General features: G+C 42.9%; 1 protein-coding gene across 1 annotated transcript in view; it reads right to left on the bottom strand.

Annotated features, from left to right (window-relative positions):
- The window catches only part of MPHOSPH6 (M-phase phosphoprotein 6), a 619,684-nt gene that overhangs the window by 389,678 nt on the left and 203,885 nt on the right, over positions 1 to 26,121 (bottom strand). The window contains exon 3 of the mRNA XM_044081249.1: positions 24,436 to 24,526. Coding sequence (XP_043937184.1) covers positions 24,436 to 24,526 — 91 coding nt within the window. The remainder of the gene's footprint in view (positions 1 to 24,435; positions 24,527 to 26,121) is intronic.

Below are 26,121 nucleotides of genomic sequence, written 5' to 3'. Positions count from 1 at the left end.
GTGATCAGGGCCTAGGCAAGGAATACAGTAAGAGTGAAAATCCTTATGAGATATTTGCTTCCCACAAGAAATACAATTGTTAACTTTTTCTGACATCGGTCTGGAGCAAGTTAAAAGTTTCCCCAATGGGGTACTTAGCTTTAATGAAGACTTCGGTTCTAAAATTCGGATTTGAAAATCTCAGGAGTCGGCCGACCGGCACTTGCGAACTGCTTTTGCTTCGGGCACCGCACGGCAAGAAAGACTGAAGAAAATGGCGTTGGCTGCATCTTTTATACCCCTGACGCACTGACGTCAGGGAAGAGGCGACAGCAACCGACGCCAGACTTAGACTTTGGAATTCTGTCCGACTGAGGGTAGCCTGTCAGCAGGACAACCCAAGAGTAATGACTGCAACAGTGAAACACGATGGACATCTGGAAGCTTCTGCTGCCCCATCTTGGTGACAACTCAGAAAAATGGGCAAAATCTTGACCGCCTGTTATCACTTGTAAAGAGAAGTCCCTCAATGGCTTTTCTGTAGAAAGGAGATGCCAGAGGATGCCTGCACAGCTGTGCAGCAGCCCTAAAACTGCCATGCCTGACTTACAAATGAAACAACCACTCTACCATGTCCCTCCAAAGACGTTATCCAATGAGGAATTACTGCCAAAACAAATACCTACCCTGGGGAAATATATGGACCTCAATGCAAACATCAAGCCAAAGTGGGGTCAGTTGTTTCCCAAAGCCTAGGTGCTAATACTTTCCTCAGCCTATCCATTTTATGGTACTTAAGACCACTTCAGGAATTCCTTATAGTTTCCGTTAAGCCAAAAACTAGTTAATTGCTTACTTGCAGGTGGAGAGGTAGATGTCCCTTGTTTACAAACTAATGATACTCAACAAATGCATTACATATAACTGGTGCCCCTCAAAATAATGGTTGTGAACGGTCTGCTTCATTTTTTTTCACCAAAGAATTGTAAATGGTAGTCCTTGGTGAGGGAATATGCCTTCCATAGGCACACCCATTTATAACATTTCCAGGATTTCTTTAGCCATCTGAACACCCACCCATTACAAGAAAAAATCTCCAATTCTCATCACGACACACTATGTAAGCAACAGTAATATAACTGGGGAAAAAAGCAGTTATCAAACAGGGTACTTGCTACTCTTTCAAACTTTGGCTGGAAGTGACTGATCAACTTAGATGATGCAGTAGACTATCCAATTAAGCAGCACAGATCTGAAGAAGACACATGGAATAGCAACAAACCTCTCCTTACAACTGAAGTTCTTGATGTTCTCTGTGGGGGATGTAACATTGTACCTTGTCTTGTTCAGCTGAGACTCTGGCCAAAAGACTGATTCATCTATGGCTAAATCCTTCTGACATATTGCAGGGATGACCCTTATGACAAATGAAATACTTTTTTTTTGTTAAATTACAACAGAAAACTAATTTAGTACTTTTTACTAAATTTTAAGAATACTATAGATAAGCTGGAATGGGGAAAAAAGGAAAACAGTACACACAAAAGAATACATAGCTTTGTATAATAAATGCAAAAGACAATCTATTACTATACAGAGATTCAGATTAGCTGGCCCTGAAGCGCTCATGTGCAACATATTATAAAAGCAATGCAACTTACTTAATCTGAACTAATTACCCGAGATGCCCTACAATGGTAAAAGCTCCGTTTCACTGACCGTGTTTATTTTACGAGTTACTATTATGCAAGTGTTTAATTAAAAAAAAATGTACAGTTGTGTAAAATCTTACCATAAAAGTAGATACCCTTTCCTTCACTGCTGCAGTATTCTTCACATTTGGGATTCCCTGCAGAGGAAGCCCAACGTCAGCCAGTATACCAAAGCCTACTGTTGCTTTAAGGTATGCCGAATAATCACCCGCACACTCCTCGCATAGTGTAGGACATAAAGGTGATGTTCGGATGTACCATCCTCAGAAGAGACTACCCCAGTAGGAACATCAGTCCAAGAAAACCCAGGTACATCCAGTAAGGTAAAGGACTGGATGGGGGGAAGAAGAGAGGGAGTGAATACTGCAGCAGTAAAGGAAAGGACATCTATGGTTATGGTAAGATTTTACACAACTGTACTATGTCCTTTCCTTCACTGCTGCAGTATTACGTCTGGGAGAGTGCCAAAGCTTAGGAAGAAACCTGGAAGGAGGAAGGAGCAGTACAGCCCTCTGGGAAGCCATGAAGAATGGCCCTAGCAAAACCAGCTGCAGCTCTGGAGGTATCATCAATCGCATAGTGCTTGGGTAAAAGTATGCACAGAAGTCCAGGTATCTGCTTCAAGAACAGAATTAGTATTCAAGTCCCTGAAAAAAAATCACCAGAAGAAGCCATAGCCCTAGAAGAATGAGCCTTTACATTAGAAGGCCCCTCTTACTCAACATCTTTACTAATGACCTACATACTTCCCATCTTTCAGTCTACACTCATACAATACGCCAATGACTCCACAATCATCTGCTCTTCCAGCTCTATTTCTTACCCTCAACAAATCATCCAAGCTGCTTTCACTGCTATTAAAAGCTGGTTTACTAACAATCAATTGCTACTCAACCCCTCTAAAACCATAATTATATTCTTCACTCCTAAATCCTTTTCCCTAAATAAAAGCCAATTTACTATTCTCTCAAAGAAAAACATCAAAATAGAATTTCTCAAAAAAAAAAAAAAAAAAAAACTTCTAGATGTCCCCACTGATGAACACCTTAAGTTCGATCAACATATACAAAATAGTATTAGGAAAAGAGCAGAATCTTGGTATTCTCTACCGGCACAAACATTTCCTTGCCCCCACCCCCCAGACTCACTCTTGCCACTTCCTTCTTTCTTTCTATCTATCATCTTGTATGGTGCCCCTGTTTTTACAAATTTACAAACTGATCTCAAAACTAAGCTTGAAACTTGCCACATAGTTGCAAAATTTGCCACTAATGCAGAATACTCCACACACCACTGCATACCGCTTTGCTCTCTCAACTGACTTGAACTTCCTCCAATACCCAACCTTCCTACAACTTAAAATGTCCCACAAGATCAGTCATAAAGCTAAGTCCTGCCCAATTATCAACAATATCTTCCACACCTACACACCCACAACATCCCTTAGGTCAGAAAATAAACAGCTTTCAGTGGTGCACGTTCCCAGGATATCCGCTGGTCAAAGCGTATATTCCTGCTACACAGTCAAGGGGAGAATGTTCCAGATGTTTGTCATCAGATCTAACGAAATTCCTTCAGCCTTTAAAATGTCTCAAAGAATATCTCTCTAATTTCTGGGCCTGCTCCTGCTTAACCCCACGTTGGCAAACTATTTACTAAACACACCCACCTCTTATTAATCTCGCACTCAACCTTCACCTACATAACTTTACTCTCTCCTCCCATCCTCACCCTTCAACTCCTATTCAACCCTTTACCAGTCTCTTTAAGAGAGACCTCTTAATGTATTCACACATCTATCCAAAGCTTCTTGGTTATTCCTACTGGTAACCTCCCTGCATTTAAAATCTTAGCATTCAATACACTCTTGTACAAGTTGATTATACTTCTGTAAATTTAACAAAGCAGCTGTCAGGAGAATAAAATCTCTCTCTGAAAAAAGACCAGAGTCCACAGAAAAACAGTAAAGCAACACAGAGAAATGCACCACGGCCACTTCAGGGAAGAAAAATTGTTTAATTCTGTTAGTGCTTTTGTGTCTTGCCTGGACACTTCATCATACTTACAAAAAAACAACAGTATTACCTAGGTTTATATCAGCCTCACAAGTCAACTAGCCAATCACTAATCGCATTCTAGCTTTCAAAAATTTAAAAACACTGTACGGCCCTAGACGCTATATGTATATATAGTGACAAAATAAAACATTAAAAAAGCACGTAATCAATGTAGAAGGCATCACATATAAAAAACTTGTGTCTGTGTGTGTGTGTATATATATATCTAAATGTATATGTACATATAAAATCATTCATTGTTATACTGTGTGTCAATTATCTAAAGCCATTTTTAATAGACCTTTAAAACATTGACAATACCTGCCTTTTTCACTTTGTTCCTTGACTTTAGATGTTTTAGTGGTAGGTATGTATGTAGTTTTTTTTTTTATAGGTTATGTCTTGTATTATTGATTATGCTGGTGTGTCATGTGAACAGTTTTCATGAGAAGGTGGCTTTTACATGTATTAGATAAGTTGAATGAACAGTGACATCTTGTGGTAAATATATGAATGACAGTATAAAATGCTTTTATATGTAGGTTTATAGATTAGTACTAAACTGCTGCTCTTGCGAGCCATTTTAAGCTTAGCCAATTACCCCTTGTGAGACTCAACTGCACCTTGTGTTTGTAAGGCAAACACCTTAACCATTAGGCCACCCTCAACACATAGATGCATTAGATGCTATGAATGATTTTTGTATCTGTATATATAAATTTAGAAGTTTTTATATAAATATGTTTTTACATACACACATATATATATATATATATATATATATGTATATATATCTCTATATCTCTATATCTCTGTATCTCTGTATCTCTGTATCTCTGTATCTCTGTATCTCTGTATCTCTATATCTCTGTATCTCTATATCTCTGTATCTCTATATCTCTGTATCTCTATATCTCTGTATCTCTATATCTCTGTATCTCTATATCTCTGTATCTCTATATCTCTGTATCTCTATATCTCTGTATCTCTATATCTGTATCTCTATATCTGTATCTCTATATCTGTATCTCTATATCTCTGTATCTCTATATCTCTGTATCTCTATATCTGTATCTCTATATCTGTATCTCTATATCTGTATCTCTATATCTGTATCTCTATATCTGTATCTCTATATCTGTATCTCTATATCTGTATCTCTATATCTGTATCTCTATATCTGTATCTCTATATCTGTATCTCTATATCTCTGTATCTCTATATCTGTATCTCTATATCTGTATCTCTATATCTCTGTATCTCTATATCTGTATCTCTATATCTGTATCTCTATATCTGTATCTCTATATCTGTATCTCTATCTGTATCTCTATATCTGTATCTCTATATCTGTATCTCTATATCTCTGTATCTCTATATCTGTATCTATATCTGTATCTCTATATCTGTATCTCTATATCTGTATCTCTATATCTGTATCTCTATATCTGTATCTCTATATATCTGTATCTCTATATCTGTATCTCTATATCTGTATCTCTATATCTGTATCTCTATATCTGTATCTCTATATCTGTATCTCTATATCTGTATCTCTATATCTGTATCTCTATATCTGTATCTCTATATCTGTATCTCTATATCTGTATCTCTATATCTGTATCTCTATATCTGTATCTCTATATCTGTATCTCTATATCTGTATCTCTATATCTGTATCTCTATATCTGTATCTCTATATCTGTATCTCTATATCTGTATCTCTATATCTGTATCTCTATATCTGTATCTCTATATCTGTATCTCTATATCTGTATCTCTATATCTGTATCTCTATATCTGTATCTCTATATCTGTATCTCTATATCTGTATCTCTATATCTGTATCTCTATATCTGTATCTCTATATCTGTATCTCTATATCTGTATCTCTATATCTGTATCTCTATATCTGTATCTCTATATCTGTATCTCTATATCTATCTATATCTATCTATATCTATCTATATCTATCTATATCTCTATATATCTATATATTTTTTTTTTCCTACAGACGTCTTCTACACTTATGTGCTTTTTTAATGGTTTTATTACATTGTTATATATACATATAGCTTCTAGGATGAATGATTGCACTGTGTTTTTAAATTTTTGAAAGCTAGAGTGTGATTCGTGATTGGCTAGTTGACTTGTGATGCTGATATAAAGCTGAGTGATACGGTTAGTTTTTGTAAGTCTGATAAAGTGTCCAGGGCAGGACACGAAAGCGCTAACTGAATTAAACAATTTTTCTTTCAAGTGGCCGTGGTGCATTTCTCTGTGTTATACTAATTTTACTTGTGTACCGTACACACCTATTTTGTAATAATATTTACCCATTTGGCTAAAATGGGGTGGGGGGGCATTTGCAGCTTTTGTGACTATTGTAACTCTTACATGCTGAAGCTTTTCTCCCCGGTCCTCCACTGAAAATGGATTTTCTTTAGCCCAGTGGACGTTTTGGTAATAAAGTGTAAAACAAAACAAAAGCAGAGAAGGCTCTACCATAAAAAGTATAACAAAAAGAAACAGCCTTGAAATCCAAGGGAAAAAAAAAACAGTTTGCTTGTATAAAGCTAATCCCAAGGACATAGGATGAAAAGAAAAGTACAGTTTTGTACCTACCATAAATGTAGATGTCCGATAGATATGCAACTGCAGTCCTGACATATGGGTTGTCCTGCCTCAGGCAGCCCCTCGGTCGGCCGGATTCCAAAGTCTGGGTCCGGCGTCAGCTGATGTTGCCTCCTCCCCAACGTCAGAGCGGCTGGAGTATAAAGGCATCCGCCGACGCCATCTTCTTCAGTGTTTCTTGCCCCAGATGCCAGGTGCCCTCCAAGGAAGGCTAATATTTGTGAATGGATAAGCAAAAAATTCCAGACATGCACAATAGTAATAAACAGATACACCATAATAGATAACCCCAGCTAAAAAGGAGAGGGGGAATGGACCCAAGGGAAAAAAGCAGTGGGGTAGGAGGGAGGGAAAACCTGACTGCAGTTGCATATCTATCGGACATCTACATTTATGGTAGGTACAAAACTGTACTATGTCCTTCAAGAATGCAACTGCAGTCCTGACATATGGGTTGAATACCATAGCCAAGCTGGGGGTGGTAGGATCTAAGCTAGAGATGGTGTAGCTAAAAGACCCTGCAGGACTGCAGATGCAAAGCCTGCTCGGGATCTGGAGTATAAAGGCAGGTTGTAGTGTCTGGTAAATGTATGCACGGAGCTCCATGTAGCAGCCTCTAGATTGTCCTTTGTAGCCACTCCTCTTAGAAAGGCTGTGGATGTGGCTATAGCTCTAGTTGAGTGTGGCCTAATATTGGCTGGCACACCCTTTCCATGGAAGGAGTAACAGAATCTGATGCAGTGTCCAATCCATTTTGAAACTGTTTGTTTGGAGACTGCCTTTCCTTGCGCTCCGGCAGCATAGGCTACAAATAGTTGGTCAGACTTCCTGGTGGTCTTTGTTCTGTCCAAGTAGTAGCGTAGTTGTCTGTGTATGTCCAAAGTATGTAGTAGCTTTTCCCCTTTATTTTGAGGATTGGGGAAGAAGGTAGGCAGGTGAATTGCTTGATTTAGAGACACCCTGGATATCACTTTTGGCATGAATGAAGGATTGGTCCTTAGAGAAACTCTGTCCTGATGAAAGATGAGAAAGGGAGGTACTGCCATGAGGGCCTGTATCTCAGAGACCCTTCTTGCTGAGGTAACTGCCAACAGGAAGACTGTTTTCCAGGAGAGAAATTGCATTTCTGAAGATGCTGCTGGTTCAAAAGGAGGAAGAGTTATTTTTTCCAAGACGTAGTTGAGGTCCCATGCAGGAACTGGTGGTTTCCTGGGAGGTTTGATATTTTTTATCCCTCTTAGAAACTGTCTTAGCAAGGGATGCGAAAACACAGGTGGGTGCCAGTTGTAATTTGCTGAGATTGCTGAAGCATGAATCTTAATGGAAGAATAAGAGAGGCCGCTATGAAACATTTCTGTCAAGTATTCTAATATCTGAGGTATGCTCATTACTAATGCATCCTGGCCCTTTTTGGTATTCCAGATGATGAATCTCTTCCATTTGGCCGAGTAGGTTTTTCAGGTGGAAGGTCTGCGTGCTTCCAGCAAGATTTCCTGAACCTTTTCGGAGAGAGGTGCATGGGGCAAAGTCATGGAACCCTCCAAGCTGTCAGTTGTAATGTTTGCAGGTTTTGATGAACAGTCCTGTAACTGTGTTGAGTTAGGAGCAATGGCCATTGGGGCAAGGGCCATGGCTTGGTTTGAGTTATGCTCAGTAGCAAGGGATACCAATGCTGCCTCGGCCAGTCTGGAGCTATCAATATTCCCTTTGGTTGCTCTGCTTTGATCTTCAGTAACACCTTGGTGAGTAGTGGGAGAGGAGGGAATGCATAGATTTTTAGGGCTTTCCAGCTGAAGGAGAGAGCATCCGTTCTCCAGGCTAGAGGATGGTGTGTCCTTGAGCAGAGCCTGTCCAGGTGGTGATTGTGATGAGAAGCCAAGAGATCTATGTCCGGTCTTCCCCAAGCAGTTGTTATTTGTGAGAAAATGTGTGGATGCAGCATCCATTCGTGTGGATCCACGAAATCTCTGCTCAACCTTTCCGCCAGAACATTGTCCTTGCCCGGAACAAACTGGGATTGTAAATGAATGTTCAGATTCAGGGATTTTTCCCAAAGAGCCATTGTTAGTCTGCAGAGAGGGTACGAGTGAGTGCCTCCTTGTTTGTTTATATACCGCATGACCGTGGTTTTGTCTGTCCTTATTAGCAGATGGCCCTGTTGAAGAGATTTTCCAAAGGCTTCTATTGCATGTATCACTGCCAACATCTCTTTTTGATTTATGTGCAGAGGCATTTCCGTGGGAGTCCATTGACCTTGAATGCATCTGTCCTCCATGTGTGCCCCCCATCCATGATCAGAGGTGTCTGTTGTAATGGTTTGACTTGCTTGAGCCTTGTTGAAAGGCATGCCTTGGTTTAAATGGCTTGCTTGAGCCCACCACAAAAATTCCCTTTGCAGGCATGGGATGAGTGGTATTACGTCTTCTAGGTTGTGGCTGTGTTGAGACCTAAGCTTTTTAGGTACCATTGTAGCTTTCTCATGTGTAGTCTTGCCAGAGGGATCAGAAGAATGCAAGATGCCATGAAACCCAGGGCCTGCAGGATCTTCCTTGTGGTCAGCTGGGTAACTTTTGCTAGGCTTTTGAAGTAATCTGGTAAATGTTGTTTCTCCTTTGTGAGGAAAGCCATTTGTGATTGTGTGTCCAGGTTTGCTCCTAGAAAAATAATATTTTGGGATGGCAGTAGTCTTGATTTTTGAATATTGACTGTGTATCCCAAAGCTTGAAGCAACTGAATGACATAGTCCAAGTTTTTTTACCAAGGTTTGTTTGCTGTCTGCTTGTATGAGGCAGTCGTCCAGGTAAGGGTATATTTGAATCCCTTGGAGTCTGCAATGTGCAACTACTGATGCCAGGCATTTCGTGAACACTCTGGGCGCAGTAGATAAGCCAAACGGCAATGCTGAGAATTGATAATGCTCTGATCCTGCAAGAAATCTGAGGTATCTTCTGCAGCTTTGTCTGATTGGGACATGCAGGTATGCCTCCTTGAGGTCCAGAGTAACCAGCCAAGACCCCTTGCCCAGCATGGGAAGGAGTTGCTGTAATGTCAGCATTTTGAATTTTGGCACAATAAGAAAAGTGTTTAGAACGGACAAGTCCAGTATAGGCCTCCATTGCTTTTCTTTTCTTGGAACAAGGAACAGCCTTGAGTAGAATCCCTGGCCTTGTTCCAGTGGAGGAACCTTTTCTATAACTTTTATTTGTAACAGCTTTGAAACTTGTAAAAGAGCCTCTGCCCTTTGATTTTGTGGCAGGTTTGGCATGCCTTGTCTCGTTGGTAAGGTATGGAAGTGGAACCTGTAGCCTCTGTCTATGTCCAGAATCCATTTGTCCTTGGTTAAAATGTGCCAGTTCTTTGAGAATAAGGATAATTTTCCGCCTAGAGGTGCTTCTCTTTGAGCCTTGGTAGGCGGAGTGAAAGTCAAGTCATTGTGATTGTCCTTGTGGTGCAGGTGAACTCCCTGCGCCACTTCTCTGATTTGGTGGTTGCCATTGGCGGCCCCTGTAGGAGCCTCGGTATTGCCCTCTACCTCGAGAACGCCTGTTTTTTCCCCTTTGCAACTTGTCTGAGTCCGGAAAGGACCAATTCTTTGAAGGCCAATTCCTGCTGAATCTGGGGGGCTGAACCTGGAGGAAATCCTTGACAGTCTGTACTGATTTAGCCTTTTCCTCAATAGACTTCAACACATCCTGTGCATTAGCACCAAAAAGCTTCTGTTTTTCCAGAGGTGCATCCAGGAGCTTAACTTTAACATGGTCTGGCAGAGGTTGTTCTTTCAACCAAGCATGTCTACGAATGACGGCCCCTGTCATGGCTGCCCTACATGAAGCTTCCAATGCATCATAACCACACTGAAGAAAAAGATTGCTAACCTGCTGAGTGTTATGAACCAGATCCTGCAATGCCTTTCTATCTATAGGCTCAGGAGAGGCTAACTGTTTCTGCAAATCATCCATTAAGTAATCCTGGTACTGAAACATATGAAAAAGGCAGTTGAGTGACCTCATGGCAAGGGTGGAAGAGGTATAAACTTTTTTGCCCCATCTCTCCAGGGACCTAGTTTCCCTGTCAGCGGGCAGAGGGTTTTTGGCCGAGGAAGTAGCCACTGCCTTGGGGCCCTGTGAAATAGTTTCTAGATCCACAGAGTGGGCCTTAAAAAGATGCTTATGGGTTTCAGGGACCCTGTAATATCGGTCAGGCTTGACAGGAGCAGGAGGGAGAGAATCAGGTGAAGCACTGGAGTCTGAATATACATCATCAAGGACATCCAGCACTGGAGGGATAGCTAAAGGCCTATGTTGGGGTAGCTTAAGGAAGGTACGTAGCCTTTTCCTGGAGTCAGAAAATTCCTGACCCTGCCACTGAAAATTCTCTCGTGGAGTGGAGTACTTCACCAAAAGAAATATCCTCTGGAGGAGAGGCAGAGGGAATTGATCCTCAGCATCCGAGTCCTCATAGGCCTGGAAGGATTCTTCCTGTTATCAGAGTGCTCTGAATCCCCAGAGACTTCATCTGAAGAGAGGGTGTCTGTCTGCTCAGTTCTAGGCCTTTTATCTGCAGGCGGCTGAGATCCTCTGTCTGGGTGCGGCTGAGACCCCCTGATAAGAGAGATTAGATCTGCAGCAAGAGTCATGACCTGTCTATCAGAAGAGGGGCCCAGAACAGCAGGTTTAGGATGGGACTTGGCCTGGCTGGCAGCCTTGGCACATGCAAAGGCCTTGATGGACATGGATACTGGAGGCCTAGCTGCCCCACGTGCAGGGGTAACCTTGTCCACAGGAATGGTGTTGGGTAAATCTAGAGCTTCGGTTTCTGGTGGGAAATCAACAACCGGCACCGTTGTGGTCTCCGGGACTGAAGAACGCGTTAATGTGGTGTCGTCGGCCTGGGGCGGTAGAATTACCGCTTCCGAAGGGACCGATGCACTCGCGGAGGGCTTAGGCGTGGTATCAGTGGAGGATGGGGGCCGAGGATGTCAGTCCCGGTCCTTGCGTTTCTTGGCAGTTTGTGTTGTCGGTTGTTCTGACGGTATGATATATGCGAAAGATTCGCCAAAAAAGTCTTCGGCAAATTCTGCCCGGCGCCTGAGAGTGCGCTTATTAAAGCGAGCACAGGCAGAGACGTCGTGGTCTGGGCCCAGGCAGGGGAGGCAGTAAGAATGGAAGGCCTTATGAGGTATTTGTTTACCACAAGACAAACAGTTATTAACTTTTTCAAATTTTTCTGACATCGGCTGAGGCAAGAAAAAATATTCCCCAACAGGGTACTTGGCTTTTAGATGACTTCGGTAACGGAAACACAGGAGCTGACCGACCGGCACTTGCGAACTGCTTCTGCTTCGGGCACTGCGCGGCAAGAAAGACTGAAGAAGATGGCGTCGGCGGATGCCTTTATACTCCAGCCGCTCTGACGTCGGGGAGGAGGCGACATCAGCCGACGCCAGACCCAGACTTTGGAATCCGGCTGCCTGAGGCAGGACAACCCATATGTCAGGACTGCAGTTGCATTTTTGAAGGACATCAGCCGATATCCGAGTGGTTCATAGACTCATAGGTTCATAGATTAGTACTAAGCTAACTGCCCTTGTGAGCCATTTTAAGCCTAGCCAATTATCCTTTGTGAGAGTCAAACCCTGCATCTTGTGTTTGTAAGGCAAACACCTTAACCATTAGGCCACCCTCCAAACCCCGGTTTATGCATGTCCAAAGTATGTAGCACCCTCTCACTGTCAAATTGCGGACAGGCAAATGAATAGACCGATTAACAGAGTGACAACTCTAACCACCTTAGTCATAAAAGAAAGACTAATGCACAAGGACACCCCGTCCTTATGAAATATCAAAAAAGGAGGACAAGCCATAAGGGCTTGAAGCTCAGACTGTCTGGCAGAAGCAAGGGCCAACAAAAGAAGTCTTCCAAGAACAATGCTGCAAAGAAGCGGAAGCAGCAGGTTCAAAAGGAGCTCAAGTCTTCTTGGGAAGTCTCATATGAAGGATGCCTTTAAGGAACTGTTTAGCCTCAGAGATAAAGGCAGACAAGCAGAGAGAGCTGATAAGTGGGCCTTTATAGAAGAACAGGCCAAGACCAGCATTAAGCACCTCACACAAGTAAGAGAATCAAATACCAAGAGTAAGTGGGTCCAGGTTACGAGAGAGGCACCAAACAGAAAACCTCTTCCATTTGGATAAGTTGGATTTCCTGACCTCCTGCAGGACCCTCAGCATGTCCTCAGAAAAATGGTGTCTATGAGGAATCAAAATCATATTACCCACAATGTAAGATAAAGTATAAACAGGTGGGGATGGATGACAGAACCCTTGTCTTTTGTGAGATCATCCACCCTGTGAGATAGGTTGTGATGACTGCCCTTTGTTAGATGCAGAACAGGAAGGAACCAATGCTGTCACAGCCAAAAGGGAGTCACCAACAAGATTTTGGGAGCATCCAACTGAATCCTGAATAGGACTTTTTGAATGAGGGGAAGGGGAGGGAATGTATAAAGAAACATTCCCATCCCAGAAAAAGAAAGGGTGTCTACCTTCCACACCAGCGGACCTGGGTCACTGGCAGAAAATAGAGGAACTTGTCTGTTCAGAGGGGAGGCAAATAGATCTACTTAAGGAGTACTCCAGTGGTGGGCAATGCCCAGAAACATATCCATGTGAAGCATCCATTTGTGGGACTGAGTTAATGACCTGCTCAAAGTGTCGGCCAAAATATTCTGACCTAAAAGGATGTAAACTGCCCGAAGAGTCACTTGATACTTGACAAAAAGATCCCTTACCAGGAGTGCCAACTGGCTAAGGAGGTAAGATCTTGTTCCTCCCGGTTTGCTTATATACCACATCATTGTGGTATTGTCTGTGAAGACCTTGAGAGGACCTGGAGAGAGAAAGAGGATGAAAAGCCTTAACAGCCAGCATAAAACAGCTCTCATCTCGGACTCTGATGTGCTCCTTCCACTTAAGAGGCGACCATGCCCCCTATACTTTAGGGAGCCAAAGGTTGCTCCCCATCCCACATATGAAGCGTCTGAGAACAGTTCCTGAGAGGGAAGAGAGGGATGAAAAAGGAGCACTGGATTCAGAGAACAGCTGGATACACCAGTGAAGTTCCTTCTTGAGACAAGGAAGAAGAGGAATTACAAAGTCTAGAAGACGTGCATGCTGAAGCCACACTGACTTCAGAAACCAATGAAATTTTCTCATGCAGAGTTTGGCCAGAGAGAGCAACAGAATGGTGGAGGCCATGAAACGCAGAGCTTTCGGAAACTCCCTGGCTGTAATGGAAGCCAGAGGAAGAAGAACTTGAAAGAAAGAAATGAGAGTTAAGGCCTTTGGAGGTGGCAGGGATGACAGCACAGGCACCATCTGAATCCTGCAACCAAGAAAGACAAGATCCTGAGAAGGAATCAAAGAAGACTTTTTGAAGTTTATTGTGAACACCTGACTGAAGAAGGGAAATGGCAACATGAAGATTTTGCAAAATGATCTCTAGAGAGGATGCCTGAATCAGCAGATTGTAAAAAGTAAGGAAATATTTGGATCCCTTCAAGCCAGCAAAACGCAATCACAGGAGTGAGGCACTTGGTGAGCAGCCTTGGGGCAGTAGAGGCCAAAGGGCAAAGCAGAGAAAGTACAGTTGTGTACACTTACCATAAATGCAGACTTTAGAGTGTATTCACTGTTGCAGTCATCACATTTGGGTAATCTGCTTACAGGTTTGCCCTCAGTCGGCCTGATTAACAAAGTCTTGGGTCCTGCGTCGGTTGCTGTCCCTTTATCCATGATGTCAGGTCGTCAGGGGTATAAAACATTCAGCCGACATCATTACATCAGTTTTTCTTGCCCCAGAAATCAGGTGCCCCCCTAATGGGGAGCAAATAGACATAAGAACACAAAGGTATACCTCCAACAAAAAGCAAATACATCAAAAGGCTTTTAAACATAGTAAAGGAAAGTAGAGGTATAGCCAGAAGAAGTTAGGGGGCTGGAGGGAGGGTAACCAGTGAATACACTCGAACATCTACATTTATGGTAAGCGTACACAACTGTACTATGCTCTTCATGTTTCACTGTTGCAGATCATTACATTTGGGTAGATTCCCAAAGCTATGGTTAGGAGGAGGAGTTTATATAGAATTAGGGCCAGCCATAAGGCCCTGCAAGACAGTAGTGGCAAAGCCAGCTCTGGATTTAGAGAAAATTGTCAAATGATAATGCTTGGTGAAAGTATGTACAGAACTCCAGGTAGCAGCTTCTAGGATAGCCCTGGTAGGAGCACCTCTGAGAAAGGCTGCAGAAGTAGATGCAGCCCTGGTGGAGTGAGATCTGATCCCCTGGGGGATAGGTTTTCCATAATGCTTATAGCAGAAATTAATGCAATGGCTTATCTATTTAGAAATGGCTGGTTTTGAAACAGCCTTCCCCTCTGCCCATGCAGCAAATGCTACCAGCAGTTATTTAGATTTTCTTCGAGGTTTAGTCCTGTCCAAGAAGAATCTAAGCTGTCTGTGCACATCCAAGAAATGCATAATCCATTCCCCTTTGTTCTGTGGATTGGGAAAGAAGGTTGGCAAATGAATGGACTGATTAAGAGCCACACTGGATACCACCTTGGGCATAACGGATGGATTGGTCCTGAATGACACCCTGTCTGCATGAAAGATGATGAAAGGCTCCACTGCCATAAGGACCTGTAATTCAGATATTCTTCAAGCTGAAGTGATTGCTAAAAGGAAAGCGGTTTTCCAAGAAAGAAATTTTAAGTCTGCAGTAGCAGCTGGCTTGAAAGGAGGTAGAGTGAGTTTCTCCAATAAAAAATTAAAGGTCCCAGGCAGGGGTTGGAGCTCTCCTAGGCGGTCTCAATTTTCTGGCCCCTCTAAGGTACTGCTTGAGCAGGGGAGGTTCTGTGTTGTAATGAGCTGAAATGGCTGAGGCGTGGATTTTAATGGAGGAAAAAGACAGGCCCTTGTGAAGCATCTCAGTTAAGTATTGCAAAATCGGAGGTAAAATGGGCGCTGCTGTGCTCATCCCTTGAGATTGGTTCCAGGCACAGAATTTTTTCCATTTTTCAGCATAAGATTTTCTAGTACTAGGCCTCCTTGCCTATAAGATGACATCCATCACAGGTTTGCTGAGGGATAAGGGTGCGTTTAAGTAGTTAGCCAGGCTGCAAAGTTCAATGTTGGAAGCTGAGTGAGCAGAATCTGGTTCTCCTGCTGAGACAGCAGGGAAGGGGTCTGAGGCAGGTGCCATGTAGGTAACTGCGACGCACTGCGCAGGAGGGGGTACCAGTGTTGGTGCGGCCAGTCGGGAGCAATCAAAATCATCCTTGGTTTGTCCTGTTTGACTTAGTAGAACTTTGGAGAGCAGAGGCAGCAGGGGGAAGACATAGACAGATACGTTTTTCCAGCTGAAGGACAGAGCATCCACTTTCCAGGCTTGTTTTTGGGGAGTCCTTGTGCAAGTCCAATTGGTAGTTCTGGGGGGAGGCAAATAGGTATGTCTGGGCTCCCCCATTTGCTTGTCAACATGTTGAAAATCCTTGGTTCCAGTTTCCACTCATGTGGGTCCATGAGGTTTCTGCTTAGTCTGTCTGCCAGTGTATTTAATTTTCCTGGCAGGAATTGAGCTTGCAGGTGCACTTGGTAGCTCAAGGCTGTGTTCCACAATGCCATGGCTAGTCTGCAGAGGGGGTAGGAATGTGTAACCCCTTGCTTGTTTATGTACCACATAACTGTGTTGTCGTCCATCCTTACCATTAGCCGTCCTGGAAGAATGCAGTCCTTGAAGGCTGTCAGAGCATTCTGTACAGCTAACATTTCTTTTTCACGGATATGTAGGTGCATTTGACTTGGGTTCCATTTGCCCTGAATAAACTTTCCTGCCAAGTGAGCCCCCCCCCCCCATGCCTAGTCTAATGCATCTGTTAGGGTTTGGGCGGCAGGGGGTAGTGCAAATGGTAGTCCCTTGTTTTGGTGTCAGGCCTCTGCCCACCAGAGGAACTCTAGGCGCAGGCAAGGTATGATAGGAATCATTGTTTCTAGGCTGTGAGAATGTTAACTCCATAGGCTTTTTAGATACCACTGTAGTTTCCTCATATGTAGTTTTGCATATGGAATTAGAAGAATGCAGGAGGCCATGAACCCCAAGGCTTGCAGTATTGTCTGGCAGATAGCAGGGTTTTTGTGGCCACTTGTTTGAGGCCACTTGTTTGAAATAGGTTATCAAATGATTTTGCTTTTCTGGCGTGAGGCAAGCCATCTGGGAAGTTGTATTCAAGCTTGCTCCAGGAATGTAATTTGTTGACAGGGTACCAGTTGTGATTTCTTTTAGTTTATGGTGTACCCCAGACAAGTTGAAACCCTTTTCACAAATGCCAGATGATTCAAAAGTATGCCCTGGCTTTCTGCCCAAATTAGACAATCGTCCAGGTATGGGTATATTTGAATACTTCTGTGTTTGCAAAATGCAATAACTGGAGCCAGGCACTTTGTGAATACTCTGGGCGCAGTAGACAAGCCAAAGGGCAGTGAGGAGAACTGATAATGCGCGTGCAGCCTGCTTTGAAGCGTAGGTATCTTCTGCAAGATTCCTTGATTGGGATGTGCAGGTATGCTTCTTTTAAATCTAGTGTTGCCAACCAGGCATCTTTGCCTAACATAGAAAGCAATTTGTGAACAGTCAGCATCTTGAATTTTGGAATCTCCAGAAAGGTGTTTAAAGGTCCAGGATTGGACGCCATGATTTGTCTTTTCTGGGTACCAGGCAAAGCCTGGAGTAGAAACCTTGTCCCTTTTCCTCTTTTGGTACCAGTTTAATAGCCCCCATGCTTAAGAGAGAAAGTACTTGTTTTTGAGCCTCTGCCCACTGATTTTGGGGCAGGTCCGGCCACCCATTTGGTGTTGGCAATGTGTGGAAATGAAATCTGTATCCCTGGGACACTATATTTAAAACCCATTTGTCCTGGGTTATGAGTTCCCAGTTCTTTGCATGAAGAGCAATCTTTCCCCCCAAAGGGGCGGTCAGAAGATAAGTGCTTGGAAATTTTAAAAGGAAGTCATTGAGACTGTTTACCATAGGGGGTGTCTTGTTATTCCCAGATTTGGAAGTGGAGGGCCCCCACTGCTTAGTTCTGAGTGTCTCCTGGGACTGAAACCTGGGATTTTTGCTGCGTCTGGGTTTGGCTTGAGAAGACCTAGAAGGGGCTGGAAAGGACCAATTCTTAGTAGGCCAGTGCCTACTAAATCTAGGCGGTTGCACTTGTAAAAAAAATTCTTTAACAGTGTGCATAGATTTAGCTTTATCTTCCATCTTTTTAAGAACTTCTTCAGCCTTGTTGCCAAACAGGCGATCCTGATTTAAAGGAGCATCCAACAATTTAGCTTTAACATGAGCAGGCAAAGTTTGCTCCTTAAGCCAAGCATGCCTTCTAAGCACAGACCCAGTAAAAGCAGCCCTGCAAGAGGCCTCTAAAGAATCAAAACCACATTGCAAAGTATGTTTTCCAACTTGTTCAGCAGAATGCAAGTAGTCCTGTAAATCTCTATTTTCCAGAGTCAGGAATCAACATCATTGTCTGTTTAAGCAGTCCAATGACATGTTGCTGATATTTTAACATATGAAATTGGCAGTTTAAAGCTCTGATTGCAAAGGTTGCTGAAGTATAAACCTTTTCACCCCATCTATCCAGCACCCTGGAGTCTCTATCAGAAGGGGTAGGATTTTTAGCAGTAGAAGCCTTAATACCCTCGGGCCCTTGAGAAATAGTCTCTGGATCTGCAATACGATTTTTGAAAAGGAACTTATGGGACTCGGGAACCCTGTAGTACCTGCCAGGTTTACTAGGAGCAGGAGGCAAGGAATCAGGGGCCAAACTGGATTCCGAGAAAACATCAACAATGTCTAGTACAGGACGAATAGCCAAAGGCCTATGTTGAGGTAGAAGGAAATCCCTAAGCTTCTTTTTTTGAATCAGAAAATTCCTGGCTTTCCCAGTGAAAATGCTCCCTAAGTATGTAAGGTTTCCCCAAAAGAAAAATCCTCAGGAGGGGAAGCAGACGGAATGGAATCCTCTTCATCAGAATCCTCACAAGTAGGTAAGGACAAACCCAGGTCGTCAGAAGAAAATACTGATCAGAAGATTCATAATCCAGCTCAGCCCTAGGCCTCGGGGGGGGGTTGACTACCCCTTATTAGAGTTATTAGATCTTCAGCCATTTTTATAATTTGTTTTTTAGGCATAGGGGCCTGAGCATGTGGCCTGGACGTAGTTTTTTTTTTTAGACATGGATCGAGATTTAGGCCTTAGTAATGAAGGCATCAGTCGAGAAGGGTACAAAAAATTTCCACAGCACTGGATATACCATAGAACACAGTGAAGATCAAAAAGTGGAAAAAATATGGGACAACAGTGATGTTGCAAAGAACTGGATGTCTCTCCAAAACTGATGAAAAGACAAGGTGAAAACTGGTCAGGGAGACTGCCAAGAGACCTACAGCAACACTGAAGGAGCTGCAGGAATTTCTGGCAAGTACTGGGTGTGCACTATATGTGACAACAATCTCCCATATTCCCCATATGTCTGTCCTATGGGGTAGGGTTGCAAGACAGAAGCCTTTTCTTACACAGAAAAACATCCATGCCCAGCTAAAATTTGCAAAACAATACATAAAGTCTCCCAAAAGCATGTGGGAAAATGTGTTATTGCCTGACAAGACCAAGTTTGAACTTTTTGGCCACAATTCCAAAAGGTACGTTTGGCGCAAAAACACTTCACATCATCAAAAGAACACCATCCCCAAGGTGAAGCATAGTGGTGGCAGTATTATTTATGTTATTTATTTAAACATCTGTTAAGCTGGAAAGTCAGACTTGGAACTAAGCCAATTTTCAGTGGAGGCCTGGGGAGAAACGCTCCAGATGCATGTCTTTGTAACGTGGGAGGAAACCCACACGAATGCCGGGAGGACCATGCAGACTCCACAGAGAAGGCACCCCAGCCGAGAATCAAACCAGAGAACCTCTTGCTGTGAGGCGACAACGCTACCACTGCTCCACTGTGCTGTCCGGTATCATGCTTTGGGGTTGCTTTTCTTCAGCTGGAAGTGGTGCTTTAGTCAAGGTGGAGAAATTATGAACAGTTCCAAATACCAGTCACTTTTACCCCAAAATTTTCAGGTGTCTGCTAGAATGCTGAAGATGAAGAGGAATTTCACCTTTAAATAAACATGACAATGACCCCCCAAGCATATATCCAAATCAAAAGAATGGCTTTCAGAAGAAAATTAAAGTTTTGGAATGGCCCAGCCAGAGCCCAGATCTTAATCCAATAAAACAATCTGTGGGGTGACCTGTAGAGGGCTGTGCACAAGAGATCCCCTCGCAATCTGACAGATTTAGAGCAATTTTGCAAGGAAGAGTGGGCAAATATTGCCAAGTTAAGATGTGCCATGCTGATAGACTCCCACCCAAGAAGGCGGAATGCTGTAATTAAATCAAAAGGTGCTTCAACAAAGTATTAGTTTAAGGGTGTGCAGACTTATGCAACCAGCTTATTGTACGTTTTTTTATACACCCCCCCCCCAACAGATGCGTTTCTCAATTGATTATACAGGTTATAGGTCACATTAAAAGGTGGGAAAAGTTTTGAAATGATTTGTGGTCTCACTTTATTATATCACAAAAATGTGGCATTTTAACAGGGGTGTGTACACTTTTTAGATCCACTGTAGATGACAGGGGTCTAGAATTGGTCTCCAAGTACCCTCTTTTCTGGGCATTAGAAACATTCTGGAGTAAAACCCCCTACCACTTTGGGACACAAGTACCTCCTGAATTGTTCCCAGAGTAAAAAGTTCTCTAAGAACCTCTGGGGAAAAAAGGAATTTGCTCCTGAGGAGGCTAAATGTCTGTAAAAGAGGGACAGGATTTTCACACCATGAAGTACCCCTGGTGAATAATTGACTTCAGATTACTCAGGATTCTTGGATTTTGTCCAACAGGAAGAAAGAGAAAGAGGAGTGTGGCTGGGAAGAGATGGATAAGTCACACAGCACCTGATTTATCAGGAAAGGAAGGCTTCTGAGTCCCTGAAGTCTGAGTGGCCTTAGCAGGAGATGCCTGTTTGCCACACCTTTTGCCCGCAGTAGGAGGGTGAGGCAGCCTGGAAACAAAGATTGGCTTATTGGGGGAATTGCTCTGAAATTTAGGCACAGGAGAAAAACATGTTTGAGCAGCTGTATGGCCTTCCCCTTATCCTGAAGGGACTTACCAGCAGCTGCTTCCTCAAACAAGAGAGTAAGAGGAACATCCATCAACTTAGCCTTGATATCATCAGGTAAAGGTTGAAACCTAAGCCAAGAATACCTCATCATTGAGCCAAAAACAGCAGCCCTAGAAGAAGCATCTGCCGAATCACAACACTTGATAGAATGACCAACCACTTGAGATGAAATCCTTAACAAAGAAAGGGCTGAAGTTTTACCCTTAGAGTCAGAGAGATCAGAAATAAGCCGACATGCCTAAGAAAGGAGATCCAACACATACCTAGACATATTGGTCCAATAATTAATAGTCCTAAAGGCCACAGTAGTGGAGATGTAAATCTTCTTACTAGCCTTTCCATGGTTCTACTGTTTTTATCAGAAGGCAGTAACTTGGGTGAAGGAAGAAACTGAGAGGGCTTTGTCAGAGGCTACAGATACCACTGAGGGGTCAGCAGCAGCAGGACATTTGTACAAAACGTTACAATCCTCAGTCACCCTGGAAAAACCTATCAGGCTTCTTGGCAGCAGGGACAGCTCTTCCAGCTCTAGCAACTCATAGTACCTCTTATGGATGTTTGAGTCCCGAGTGCAATCCCATTTAAAAAATTCCATCATCCTAGAAATTGTCCTCAAAAGAAATTTCTTCAAAAGGAGTATCAGGACTATTGACTCCACCTCCTCTAACCCACAGTCCAAAGTAGAAGGAATTTGGGTAGAGTAAGCAAGAGATTCTTCATCAGAATCAGACTCCTCCTCATAAGAGATATGTTCTCTGGGCCTTTTAAGGCGAGTAGAGGTCTAAGGGGGAGCTGTAACAGAACCCCCCCCCCCCGAGGAGGTTTTAATGCCATTTAAGCATTAAACAAACCCTGAATAAAGGCCTGCCACTCACTCTGTGGATCCATAGGAGCTGGAGATGCAGGTTTAGTTTTTGGTTTCTTCTTTAAGGGAACGTCAGCCCTACAAAACCTAGAAGGCTCTGCCCCAGGACAGCATTCAATACTCGTAGCAGGAACTTCTCCCCTAAAACATGGGGAACATCCCTAGGCCCCTTGGAAATAATCAACTGTGGTTCCTCCTAAACATCCAAAAAGGACACCTGCAAAGCCTCGTTGGACGTGCTGCAGGCCGGATCCTTGTAGACTTCCAACCTGGTTGTGGCAGAGGAATCAGACAAGGCAAAAAGACACATCATTGGCAGTCTTTATGGGGAATCTGCTGCACTGGCATTTGCCTTCCTAGATGACATTAACCCCCCCCCCCCCCCCAGAGCAACAAAAAAAGCTAAGAAAAAACAAAACCCAAATGGGGTATTATCTGCAATGGCTCAGTACCAGCAAGACTAGGTAGGCACTGAAACAGAGAACAAAAGATGCATTCAAATTGACAAAAATGATGCACGCATTCAGACCAACAATCTGGAGATGTGTTTGGACTGGAAGCAAATGTTACATCTGGATATCACTTTTATGCCTTATGGTATGCAAGAAGCATATGGGATGACGTTGGGCATACTTGCAACAGTAGGCTTTGTTATACTGACAGACTTTGGGCTTCCATGGCAGGGAACCCCAAACAAAGAATACTGCAGCAGTGAATGTAAGCACATATATATGTACCTCTGGTTGTCAAGTCGCTACTGCTTAATCATAAAGGACACACTGTAAAAGCAGAAGCACAGCAATGTTCTCTAAATGGAAGAAAGAAAACGGGAGATCTGGAGGCCTCTGACGCACATTGTGGTCAGTGATAACTGACCATTAATGAAATGATATGTTCTCAAGTATAAGGTCCATACTTTTAAGGTTTACATTCAGTGCTCAATTTAACGTGGTTTCAGTTTCAAGTCAAAAACAATGAAAATGACTGAATCTTCTGAACATGAAACACATATCCAAAGATAATCCAGGTGATTTAGCCTATCGTGGGAAGGAAAAAGCTACCCAATGAAACTTTTTGTTTTTCTCCTCCGAAAACACTTTCATACACTAGCAGTTTCTATCTTGCCAAAGTACAACATAACACTGAAAGGAGAATTTCTTTGACTGAAATGAAGTCAAACTGAAAACAGCTCCCAAAGCATTGCAACCTCACAGCATACAACAAATTCATGTTTATGCAAGGAACATATGAGCAAACAAACAGATTCTGTACTGCTCTAATCATAATGTTAACCCATATAAAAAGATGTTTCATACCTTACTGCCTCCTCCACAAACTCCCAAATATCTTGAGACCTCCTCAGCCTACTCTTCAAATGACAATCCCACAGTCTACATTGAGGTGGTGTGTCCGCCAAGGAATACTATAGATATACATGTTCAAGCCAAACTTGCAACCTCCAATTTCCACTCCCATCTTTATCCTAACCCCTTCAATTTAACTAATCCCAGACAATAGGGTGAGAGCCAACATTTGCAGGTCCCCTTCCTTTGATACTGCACCTCTTAATCCCCCTGATTTTCAAAATATCTTGAAGCCCCCTGAGCTTCTCCTTTGAAATGCACCCCTATTTTCTTTATCAGGACTTTGTATGTACCTTCGCATACTACAAATATGCACTTTCAAGACTAACTTACAACCTCCATTTCCAGCTCCCATGTGTATCATAACCAGTCCCTAACAATATGGTTAGCCCATCTTTGCTAGTCACCCTTCGGGTCTTCCAGAACTCCTATATGAAGTGCTTTTTTTCTAAATTACCTTACAACTCCCAAATGACTGCTGTGTCCCTTCCCTGGGCAGTCTTCACCAGTTCAATGCCCTCTATTATGTGCCTCCTCCAGAACTGCACAGAATATACCACATGTGCCTTTATCAATGCTTATGCTATGAAAGGATGGCACCACTCTCCTAAATCCATTTTTCTTCCCTCACACCAATACATCCCAGTGGCTTTCCCATAGCTCAATGAAGGGGTGTTGCATGGTTTAAGACAGAGAATGGCACAAATGTGTCCTTAGAGATATCCGTAGTAAAATGTAGGAGGCAAGTTCCACACTCTAGTATGCAGTCTTAAGATATTCTTAAAGAAGATATAGCAACCAAAAATAGTTTTCCAGGTTGGTAAAATTAGTGCCTGCCACAACACAGTCTAGTGTAGTGGTTCTTGTAGCCTCAGTTACCAACATTTCTATACCAATTTTTCTAATCTCCATTTTATTCACCTGAAGTACACACACTTTTAGACCTTTTAACATACTTTTTTTTGGTCTGATAGCCAAGGTGGTGCAGCAGTTAGTGTTGTTGCCTCACAGCAAGAGGTTCTCCGGTTCGATCCTCGGCTGGGGTGCCTTCTGTGTGGAGTCTGCATGTCCTCCCTGTGGTCTCGTGGGTTTCCTCCGGGTGCTCCGGTTTCCTCCCACATCCCAAAGACATGCTGTAGGTGGATTGGACACTCTAAATTGGCCCTAGGCATGAGTGCATGCATGTGTGCGCCTTCTGTGGAAGGTTGGGCGCAGGGCTGGCAACTCGACACTGTAAAACTCCACTGCCAATCATGAGTAGACATGTGATCCGCTGTGGCAACCCCTAACCGGGAAAAAGCCAAAAGAAGAAGAACAGAATTATGACAGCAGAAGTCATAAATTCTGAAGTGCAGAAACATGAACCTAAGTGACCACCAGCATCACCAATATTTGTGCAAAATACATGCAAAACCTACTACAAAGCACAGTAGCATAGCATCTAGCACAGATACTAAACAATCTCAGAAAAAAGTAACATGTTGTAAAAATTCAGCATTAAAGAAAATGCAAACAAATTAAATGCCAACTGTACCTCCACTTCAGGATTAAAACCATTAAAAGACATTCTGCCGTATACCAGATCTTCACAAGGAACAAAACTTTTTTCTTCTATTAGAAAATTCCTAAAAAGGGGGAAAAATGGAAACTGATATGTAAATGCTGCTCATTTTACTAACATATTTTGATATTACTGATGTAGTCATATTCCCCATGATCAATGTTTTCCACAAAGCTTGGTCTAAATCCCCATCAGTCACTAAATAAAACATTAAATTTGAAAACACCTCTGACCTACAGCAATAGGCTTTAGTGCTGCCATACTGGAAAGGTGGGTAATCTTAAAAATGATGGGTAAAATTGTCCATCAGCCTGGAGTCTATGAACACCCACTGAATTTCTTAAGGGAGCTTATCCAAAAAAGGCACAGAGAACCCACTTCTGTTAGATATAGAACAGCACAGAGTTAATAAGAGAGTTCTTGTCTTTTGAATACTGTGGCATGTGTGATGACTACCTAACAGAGCATACTGCTTGCCATCTTGTCATGACCTTAACAAAGGCATTTTTATACTATCCTACATAAAGCAATAATTGACAAACTAATTGCATTAATTGTCAATTCATATGCATTGCAATGGATAAAACCAGGGTTAATTAGCAGGACACAAATCAAAGTAGAGGGTTACCTGTCTAACCTGACAGATGTTGCCAAGAGGTGTCCCTCATTGCTATGTACTGGGACTACTTTGTTTGAATTATTACTCTCAAGACATACATGTGGGAAATATGAGGACAACCAAATATGGACAAAGTACAGTTGTGTACACTTGCCATAAATGAGTGTAATCATTGTTACAGTCATTACATTTCGGTTATCTACCTGCAGGGAGCCCTCAGCCGGCCTGAATATCAAAGTCTTGGATCCCTGTGTCGGATGCTGTCTCTTCCCGTCAGGTCGCCAGGGGTATAAAACATGCAGCAGACGCCATTACATCAGTTTTTCTTGCCCCAGATGTCAGGTGCCCCCAAAATGGGAAGCAATTATATGTTAGGTAATACACTAAAGAAGATAAGTATAGCCAAGAGAAGTCGGGGGGGGGGGGCTGGAGGGAGGGTAACCTGGACTGCAACACTGAATACACTCTGACATCTACATTTATGTTAAGTGTACACAACTGTACTATGTTCTTAGTGTTTCACTGTTGCAGTCATTACATTTGGGTTGATTCCCAGAGCTAAGGGAGGAGGAAGTTAGAGAGCATTAGGACCAGCTATTAAAGCCCTGCAAGACTGCAGTGGCAAACCAGCTCCGGATTTAGAAAAAAAATAAGCATGTGATAATGCTTGGTGAAGGTATGTACAGAGCTCCAGGTAGCTTCTAGGATGTCCCTGGTAGGGACACCTCTGAGAAAGGCTGTAGAGGTAGCTGCAGCCCTGGTGGAATGTGTTCTTATCCCCTGTGGGGTAGGTTTTCCATGGTGCTTATAGCAGAAATGAATGCAATAGGCTATCCACTTAGAATTGGTTTGCTTTGAAATGGCCTTCCCCTCTGCCCCTGCAGCAAAGCCAACTACAGCTGTTCAGATTTTCTGAGAGGCTTAGTCCTGTCCAAATAAAATCTAAGTTGTCTGTTCACGTTCAAAAAGTGCAGAATTCCTTCTCCTTTGTTCTGCGGATTAGGGAAAAAAGTAGGCCAATGAATGGACTGATTAAGGGC

This window comes from Protopterus annectens, chromosome 8.part0 (assembly GCF_019279795.1).
Source record: "Protopterus annectens isolate FY-2018-M chromosome 8.part0, PAN1.0, whole genome shotgun sequence".
Classification (NCBI taxonomy): Eukaryota; Metazoa; Chordata; order Ceratodontiformes; family Protopteridae; genus Protopterus; species Protopterus annectens.
The sequence above is the reverse complement of the archived record's forward strand: the minus strand, read 5'-3'. Positions and strand labels throughout refer to the sequence as shown.